At 34.7% G+C, this 9,437-nt stretch overlaps 1 protein-coding gene across 1 annotated transcript; it reads right to left on the bottom strand.

Annotated features, from left to right (window-relative positions):
* Positions 5,670-8,275, bottom strand: LOC105162809 (esterase C25G4.2). The gene is made up of 6 exons (XM_011080922.2): positions 8,116-8,275; positions 7,378-7,470; positions 7,011-7,109; positions 6,685-6,726; positions 6,373-6,604; positions 5,670-6,014 (listed from the first exon to the last, which is right to left on the bottom strand). The coding sequence occupies exons 1-6, from the start codon at positions 8,236-8,238 to the stop codon at positions 5,794-5,796; spliced, it is 810 nt and encodes a 269-aa protein (XP_011079224.1). The 5' UTR covers positions 8,239-8,275; the 3' UTR covers positions 5,670-5,793.

The following is a 9,437-nucleotide window of genomic DNA, read 5'->3' as shown; positions in this document are numbered from 1 at the left end:
GAGGTGCCCTCAAGAGGCCGGACTCCTTGCAGAACAAAAGTCCTCGTGTGGCGGGATTCCTCCTCCCATCGAGGACGTGCTGCTCAAGTCAAGGAGGAGATAAGATTGTTCCCTATCCCTAGATTTTTGCCTCCTTTCTCGGACACGCAGCTCCCCTTAGAGTGCCTGCGATGAGGGACTCTTTCTCTATAAATATAGGTGGCACCCCTCTACGGAACCCTTCAAGAATTTGGAAATTCTCCTGTTACTTCGCTGTAACTCTCAATTCGCGTTCTTGCCACGTTTTGCATACAAAATTCTTACTTTTATCTCAATTTCTCGTTATAATTTATTTATATATTTATTTATTCTTAAATTTAGGACGAACTTGAGAGTCGGAGTACTAACGTGTTGTTTTGCAGGTTCTTTTTCTCAAATTCTCTTATTTTGAAATCCCAAATCCAACATCAAGATCCAAGGACATTGGAAATGTGCTAAAATCGCATGCATCAGTTGGCGCCGTTTGTGGAAAATTGAGCTAAAGGCATGAGTTACTATGGAAACCCCAAACAATCCCGCCAACAAGCAGAAGTCCATGGAGGCGCCCAACAATAATCAACCTTTGCAGGTTGTTGCGGGAACCTCCTTAGCCCCGATTGGATGAGGCTCCGCCCCAACTTTGCCGGCGCCAATGCTATCTCCTAGAGTGGTGGACCCTTTGGTGGATCCTTTGAGGCGAAGCTCCTCTTCAAACACCACTTTAGGAGAACTTTCCCCAGCCTTGTTGGGTGCAATTCAATAGGTGGTTGTCGTAGCAATTTGGGAGCAAATGGGGTACCGGTACCTGCCCGCTCAGTCCCCGTGGTAGAAGTAGGCGTCCCTAAAGGTAGAGTAGAAGCAGACCCGCTAGAAGGAGACATCGCTGTAACCAGGACCCCGCTAATGGGGATACAAGGACTCCCTCAAGAAGCTACCTAGGAAGTTCCCAAGCAATGGCTAGCTCAACTGGAATGCCTTCAAAAGGGCCTCTAGGATGTGTTACACTAGATAGCAAGAGTTCTAGGAGACGAGCAGCAGGGTGTCCGGACGCGGTGATGGCGGATGAACTCCCTGCAAACTGCCCGTACCCCAATTTGCTGAATATGATGGGTCGACTGACCCTAAAGAGCACCTCTTGCGTTTTGAGAATGCAACTCTTTTTCGCAGGTACATGGATGGAATCAAATGCCGTGTTTCCGTCACCACCTTCGCCGGGGCAGCACAACAATGGTTCACCCAATTGCCCGCTGAAGTAATATGAAGCTTCCAAGATTTCAGGTCTCTTTTCTTGCACCAATTTGCTAGTAGTCGGAAGCTTTAGAAGATGGAGCTCAGCCTTTTTACCATACGTCAAAAAGACAACAAGCTGTTGAGGAAGTACCTGCAAAGGTTCAACATGCGGCCTTGGAGGTCTCCTCCGCCACTCAATGGGTGAATACCAGTGCTTTCTCGCAAGGACTCCTGGATTGAGACTTCTTCAAGTCCCTGGCTAAAAACTTTATTTCAAAATTCGACGCCTTCCTAGCTCGTGCAACCAAGTATATCAAACATGGAGGACGCCCAAACTTCAAGAAGGAGAGTCGCGGGGAGAAGAGGAAAGAAGCTCGGGAGGGGGCCCCTTTTAAGAAACCTCGCACTGACTTTAGGGACATAAAACTAGAAACAAATAAAAGGAAGGAAGTGAAGATTTTCCCTCCAGAACCTTTACCAAATGAAGTGCGTAGGAATATCTTTGAAGAAAAAACTGAAACCAACGATCCTCCTTGAAAAGGAGTTATACGAATGATTGTAGGAGGTCCAAATGGAGGCAACTCTCATCATGCTAGAAATACCACGGTTAAAGAGGCACATAGCGTAACCATAAAGGAAATCTGGGACGTCAGGGCAAAGGAGTATATACAACAAAGGCAGGAGAAACATGACATTCTTGCAGCAACTGGTCTATGAAGGACGTTTTTGGAGTAGATGGCGCCTAGTCTATCGGCTATTGGGGAACCCTCTCCTCTTCCTCTTGAGGGATCGTCCTCTCTTTATTCCCTAGAGGAGACCCAGACCCCATCCAAGAAGAAAACTCACTAGAGCAAACCCCATCCAAGAAGGAGGACCAGTACACTTAGCGGGCCCAGTACACCAAGTAGGTCCAGTACAACCCTAGAAGGAGGCCTAGTACAAAGGCTTGTTGGACCCTAGACCTTCCTTCCAAGCCTAGCCTAGGAGGAGGGAGGTGCCCTCAAGAGGCTGGACTCCTTAGCCTAGAAGGTGCAAAACAAGAGTCCTCGTGTGGCGGGAATCTTCTTCCCACCAAGGATGTGCTGCTCAAGTCAAGGAGGAGATAAGATCGTACCCTATATCCCCAGATTTTCGCCTCCTTCTCGGACACGCTACTCTCCTTAGAGTTCCTGCGGAAAGGGGCTCATTCTCTATAAATATAGGTTGCAACCCTCTATGTAACCCCCTTCAAGAATCTAGAAATTATCCTGCTACTTTGCTGCAACTTTCAATTCGCGTTCTAGCCATGTTTTGGATACGAAATTTTTAGTCAAATAAAATAAAGAATTCACATCTAACAAACTACGACTTCAATAAATTTTCAAAGAAAAAAGAATTTCATACTTGATTTAGTTTAAAAGCATTCATACTTCAAAAGTCAAAGAGTAGTTATAAATTGAGATCCCAAAAAGCGAGATCGACTAATTTGTACTATTACGAGGCGATTCAACACACTTTTTCACTAAAGCTCTTACAAAGGAAAATCCTTCCTCCCTTCTCAAATGAGGAGGGTATTTATACTACTCCAGGGACCGACGCTATTTAGAGTAGGTAAAGGTAAAATGCAGTTTCGTTCTTTACCTATTCTTTTTACATGGCTAGAATTATTCTATCAAGGGCGTCTTCATAATTTGCAAAAATTATAATTGTTTTAGTAAATTTGACCTTGGACCTTTCTTTTGACGCAATGTGTTTCTTTTCTTTTATAGCGTGATTTGTTTTCTTTTCATCATAAATAATTTTCTTTTTCTATTTTTTTAAAATATTCGTAATCTCTTCATTTCTTTCTTTTTTAAACCTCATGAAATGTCAAATTTTGATTTTATTGAATAAAATGAAATAATAATGCTATAATAAAATGTTAGAAATATTAAAATTTTGAATTCATTTGATCATGATTAAACATGTTTTTTAAAATATTATAAACAATGTAATTGTTTTTATTTTTTTTTCCAAATGAGCTTGTTAGTTTATTTTGATAATTTATAAGTGACTCTTTTAAGAATTTCATCAAATATTTTGGGCATTTTTTTAAAAATTTTGATTTTCAATTTTTGGTGAAAAAATATTTTTTTTTAATTTATATAGGTTTTCCCGTAAGATAAAAATACGTTTAGATTAGTTTATGTGAGCGTTTTTTACGCTGTTTTATGTAGTGTTAAATTAATATATTTTTTTATTTGATAAAAATGATGATTTTATTTTTTTATTATTAGCAATTTCTCTGAATTTCTTTCCATAAGAAAGGGCACAAAACTGATGTGTCAATTAATATGTAATGGAATTATTAATGCCGTTAAGCAAGGGATGTTTTACATTTTAGGGGTGTTTGCGAGATATGGTATAATTGGAGGGTGTAAATGTAATTAATCTTAAAACAAAAGATAGTATTAAAGCTTTTCTTTTATAAATTAAAAATAATAGAAAAACATATAAATGCAGAAATATAATAATCTTAATTTAAAATATATATTTCTATTTATTTCTTGTGTTTTTAGAAGTATTAATTCTTTGCTCAGAGTATTTTATTTTCACAATGTCTGAAAATATTTAACTCAGTTAAAAATTGCGTAAAATAATTTCATATATTTGGTCGGTGTAATTTGACCTAATTTTAATAGTTTATAATTTTGTAAAAATATGAACTTACGCTTTTTTACACTATTACGTCTAATTATATAAATATAAAAAAAACTCCATGATTTGGACATAAGAATTTTTTTTTTATTTATCAAAAGATTAAATTTAAACTAATGTATTTTCCATTATATTCATTTTCAGTAATTAATTCAAAATTTCACAATATTTTTTTTTTACTAAATTTTGAATTACATCAAATTTGGCAATGGTACTTAAAATTATTCATAAATATTACTAAACAATTTGTAATTTTGTTAGGTTTTAAATATTTATTTATACTTCATACTTGAGAAATATCCCACTATACATTTAGCTATATATTTTATTGAAAAAGGAAAATATAGATGCATTATTTTATTTAATTTTTTTAAAGAATGATTAATTAATTTTCTCAAATAAATTATATGGGAAAGCAAAACGCGAAAAATGATGTTTATTTAAAAAAAATAAATTTATATTTTTAAATAAATCAACATACATTTGTTACAATATTCAATACATAATACAATAATTATTCTAATAAATCAACAAACTTAAAATAAATAAAAAAATATTATTATTAAAAATAAATTAAATACCTACGTCCATCACAATTTCTGAAGAAAAAGATGGATCGTGAGTCAAAGAATAATGAGTGATGGAGGGATTGATGTCTGAATAATGATGATAGCTTACATGTTACTCTTTTTTTTGTGTCTTTTTTGACTCATTCATAATTATGTTTCTCCTCTTTACATGATTTTTTTTATTTAAAAAATGTAATTCAAAAGTAGAAATTTTGATTCATTTGGATAATTTTAAATTTAAATTTTTGATTCTAAATATAAACTATATTTTATTAAATATCTATAGATTTTAAATTATTCTAATATGGAGTAATTTACAATAATTTCTCCAATCTTCTCTTAAGTCCGAACTCATCGTCCAGACGTAGCATCAATTTCTTGAACTACTTATCAAGTCCTCTAGAAAGTATAAAAATATGTAATATGCGTGCACACTTATATGTATAGTATATCGATCGGGATAAATAGGAAGCTCGTGATCCAAACACACTGTACATTTCAAAAAAGTTTAATTTTTTATTCCATAGCTTAGGTCATTTCCGTAAGTCTTACATGGCCACTTATGTCAAAAAAAATAAAAAAGTTACCAAAATGGTTTGATTTTAAAATTTTTACAAATTTAGGCAGAAATGCTGTTCGAAAAACATTAGAAAGTGGCCAAACACCTGACAAGAAGTCTGAATTGTGATGCGAGAAACCAGTTCTTTCTAGAACTGATGTCTTCCTCGGAAGCACACCGACAATTTTTTATACATGTAAAATTTATTGAATTTTACCATGGGTTTTTTTTTTTTTTTTGTATTAATATTCCGGTTTGTTCTTGTTCTTCTGGTGTGAACAAATTTCTTTGAAGTAACGACACCAAGTAATTTTAATATAATATTTTTATTAATATTGTGTACAAAAAATTAAGAAAAATAATATTACATGTTTATTAATATTCTTTGTGAAAATTGACAATAAGTATATCGTGTGACTTTACGTAAAGTAACAATACCAAATATTTTCTTTTAAAAATAATTACTATTAGAATGTATTTATAAAAAAAAATTAATTTAATAATAAATTTAATATTTTTTTATTAATATCATTTACAAAAATATATTAAATTTATTATAAAATTAAAATAATTTATTATTATATGCAACATGAATTGAAATAGGAATTCGCAATAAATAATCCATACTGATAACAACCCTTCAAAAATCACAAAAATCCCAAATCAATGATTTCACATACCATACCATAAAAATTAAATTAAACATATCATTGCTCTTGGCATTCTCATATTCTTGATGTTTTAGGCATTCACTGCTTCTACAGCTTCAGCTTCTCTTCTCTGCAGGGCAATGCCATTCCCTGCTATCTCACACTCACATTTCTCCTTTGGCTCAGCTGCTTCTTCTTCTTCATCATTCTTCACGGTTTCGTCTACCGTATCGACAGGAGCTGCATTTGTGCTGCGCTGTGAGAGTATAATTTCCATAGCCCAGTTGCTTAGTTTGCACACAGCATCTTCATCTGATCATGAAATGAATGTGAACAAATAACGGTATCATATGAACATAAGAGCTTTTTAGTCCGTCTGGATGTGTAAATTTGCACGTAAAAATTGATTTTTGGACTTGGAACTAGCCAAGAAAATTCATTAGGTTAGTGTGATATACTATCATCTTGTAGTGTAGTTCGTGACCATGTCTGTGAAGATATTATGATAAAATCTCTCGATTTTGGAAAATTACAACGATAAAAATCCTTGCAGTCACATTTTACGTTACAAAATATATTACATAAGATAGGACTGAAGAAAACGTCAGTGTATGTAATTTTCTAACATGTCTACGAGTTTTTACACGGGGAGAAGGACGTTTTAACATACCTAGCCTTGGCACGGTGTGGCCCTGAGGGTGCCGTATGACGAGAGGGTTCACAAACGCTGTGGCTAGCTCCTCAGAAGGTAGTTTCAGCCAGTCTTTATCTCCAATGAAATGCACAGATTTCACCCTGATGGGGTCTTTATAAGCAACCTCACATATGCTCGGGTCCCTGAATTTCGACCCTGATATAGATACAAACAGCTTGAAGGGTGGATGCTCCTTCAATATCTTTCCCTGCACCAAAACCACACATGTTATAAGGCCTCAATCTCATTCCCCATCCGTTTTTCGTACTTGAAAAACGACTTCAGTACCTGTGCTTGATAACCTAGTAGAAGGGCCGACAATGTTGCTCCCTGTCCAAACAAGAACATCTTTTAGCTAGACAAGTGTACGTTTCGGATCTTTGGTTCATATGTTAGAAAATTATACAAAACATAAGTAAGATGTGTGCGAAAACTAAACACAAGATTCAAAGAATTGCTCCCACGTTCACAATCACTCGAGTTTAACTCACTTAGACAGAGTCAACGGTGATCGTACATAACGTTGAATCAAGCTCCACATCTCAAGAACGTACCGTAAAAAGAGTAATCTGATTTCACACAATTGAATTATGAAAAACATATGGATTTTTCACCTGAGAGAAACCAAGCAAACCATCAAATGGACCTTTGCTTGTGATGTACTCACACAAGTAAGCTATGCATTCTTCCAAATTTGTGTACTCTGTGAAGTCCTGGTCAACAATTTGCAACAAGGTTACTCATAAATAACTAGTAACCACGCGCCATTTTTAGGGGGAAATTCTTATCCAAATTAGGTTTCACCGAACCAAATCAATCAAACAACAAGTGTAGTGCGATTAATCACTTTTCTTGAACTGTACATCAATCACATGGTAAGTATATTACACTTGTCATATAATTGGTTCAGATCTAACCAAACCCAATTTGAATTAAAATTTCTCCCATTTTCAGGTGACTATACATGAACTTTAAAGATACCTTGTTGAACTGGAACCACTCAAAGTAAGGGGGTGGAAATATGCCCTCAATCTCAGATTTTCCTCCAGCAGGAAAAATTCCATCTGGGAAATCCTGCATAGTTTCATATATATATATATGCGTATGATTTTCAGGTAGAGATTTCATTCACAATAATTCATTTCTCGTACTCATGTAAGTGCGTACTCTTTGATATGTAATTTAACAATCAACTGTTCTTACTATATATGCAATGATGGGATTCTTGGATAATTCTTACAGGGTGTCAAGGATGTTGGGTTTCAAGCAATCACAACTATCCATGTGTATATGATGGGATTCTTGAATAATTCTTACAGGGTGTCAAGGATATTGAGACTAGAGTCGTATGAGTTTTTAAAGTCATAGTGAAAATTATATTAAAAACCCTTGAGTTTATGTCGAAATATACAAATATTTTTTATTTTTCTTTTTATATAAAATTACAACTAGTTCCCTTGAGGTTATTTTTATAATTACAACTATATTCTCTATTTAGAAGCAAAACTTACATAAATACCCCTTAAAAACATTACACTAATACTCCTCATGGGGTTTAACTATAATTTTGGAAAAGGTTTCGGGTATTTGTGTATTTTGATTTAATTTCAGGGTGTAAATGTAATTTACCTTAAATTATAACAGTAAAAAATCACAGACAAGTTCAAGTTTTTGTTGCAACATATGAAGAATGAGGTGTAAACTGTAAGTAGAAGATACCATATCAAAATGAGCAAAAATGGAAGGATTCCATTTGCTGATTTGCTTTCTGAGGAAACTCCCACTGGTTCTGAATCCATGCAGGCACACTATCCTCATCTTTGCTCCATCCCCACCCTTCATTTTCAATCACAGAAATCAATCAAATTTTGATGAAGTAGTGGTACAAGAAAATGAAGGGTTTTTCCAAGAGGAATGAGCTTTTAATTAAGAGACAACTAACTTTTGAGTTTGGTAGCTTTCCTGGCTGGTGTAGGTGCACGTGCACCCTCCAAATAGTACTACAAGGAACCAAAAAAAAGAAAAAACCGTTTCTATAATACCTAGCTGAATTTGTGAAATTGAGGCTTCATGATTATAAGATCATACATGGGTTCGAATCTCACTAATATGTAGGATGTTAATCTACTCTAATAGTAGGTGTCGTTTGAGTTTTCTGTTTTATAATAGCAGTTGTTGATTATGTCTAGTTATTTGATATTGATGATTATTATATAATTATTATAGTAATCGAAAGTTCTTAGATATAGAATTTGATATTGTTAGTTGTAATCGACATACTAAAAAAATAATAGTTCATCACCTTCACATTGATAAAAGAAATAAAATAAAATTTTAGTATCTCTTTGATGGGAAAAATCCCTATTTTCAGATAAATACCAAAAATACCCTTAATGAAGGGCATTTTCGTCATTCGAAAGCCTAGGATCCGCGCCTCAGAGAAAGTGGATCGGATGGACCCATTATATAAACCGATAACCTGACTCCGGGAAGACCGTCCGATTGAAGACGCACCTCACCCTGATCGTGACACGTGGTCCAAGCAACAGTATCCACTTGGGCTTATATATGTCCTGATGCAGTATTTTTTGAGGTAACTAAATCATCACTTTTTCGACCTATCTTCTCCTGATCGTACATTTTTACCTCGAACACGCCTGATTTGAGCGACGAAAGGTCATTGTTGGGGACACACCCGACGAGCTTCACATTCTTATTTTATTTTCAGAAACCCATTACTCGATCTTAAAAGAGTTAGCATTTAGCTGAGAGGTCAACCCTTGAGGTCGCAGGACTCGAGCAAAATCACTCTTAGAGTGGGATTTTTGATGCAGTAAAAATATATGTAGTAAAAGATTATTTTTTTGAACTGGTAATTAGCACTTATCTGATTCCGAATTCAATATGTATAGTAAGTGAAGTGTTTTGTTCTTTTAGAATGAGAATTTTCCATTTTAAGATTTTCTCTCTCCTTTTTTTTTTAATATACTAAGAAGCATGACGTGCGATGACCTGTATAAATATATTTTTAGAGGAAAATA

This window comes from Sesamum indicum, linkage group LG5 (genome assembly GCF_000512975.1).
Source record: "Sesamum indicum cultivar Zhongzhi No. 13 linkage group LG5, S_indicum_v1.0, whole genome shotgun sequence".
Lineage (NCBI taxonomy): Eukaryota > Viridiplantae > Streptophyta > Magnoliopsida > Lamiales > Pedaliaceae > Sesamum > Sesamum indicum.
Note: the sequence above shows the minus strand (reverse complement) of the source record. Positions and strands in the feature narration are given on the sequence as shown.

Excerpts from the sequence above, each read along its gene's own strand:
- LOC105162809 (XM_011080922.2), bottom strand. The coding sequence starts at position 8,238 with ATGAAGGGTGGGGATGGAGCAAAGATGAGGATAGTGTGCCTGCATGGA. Across the intron at positions 7,471-8,115 it reads TTTTTGCTCATTTTGATATG|GATTTCCCAGATGGAATTTT; the intron begins GTATCTTCTACT and ends GAAACTATGCAG. Across the intron at positions 6,015-6,372 it reads CCACACCGTGCCAAGGCTAG|ATGAAGATGCTGTGTGCAAA; the intron begins GTATGTTAAAAC and ends TTTCATGATCAG.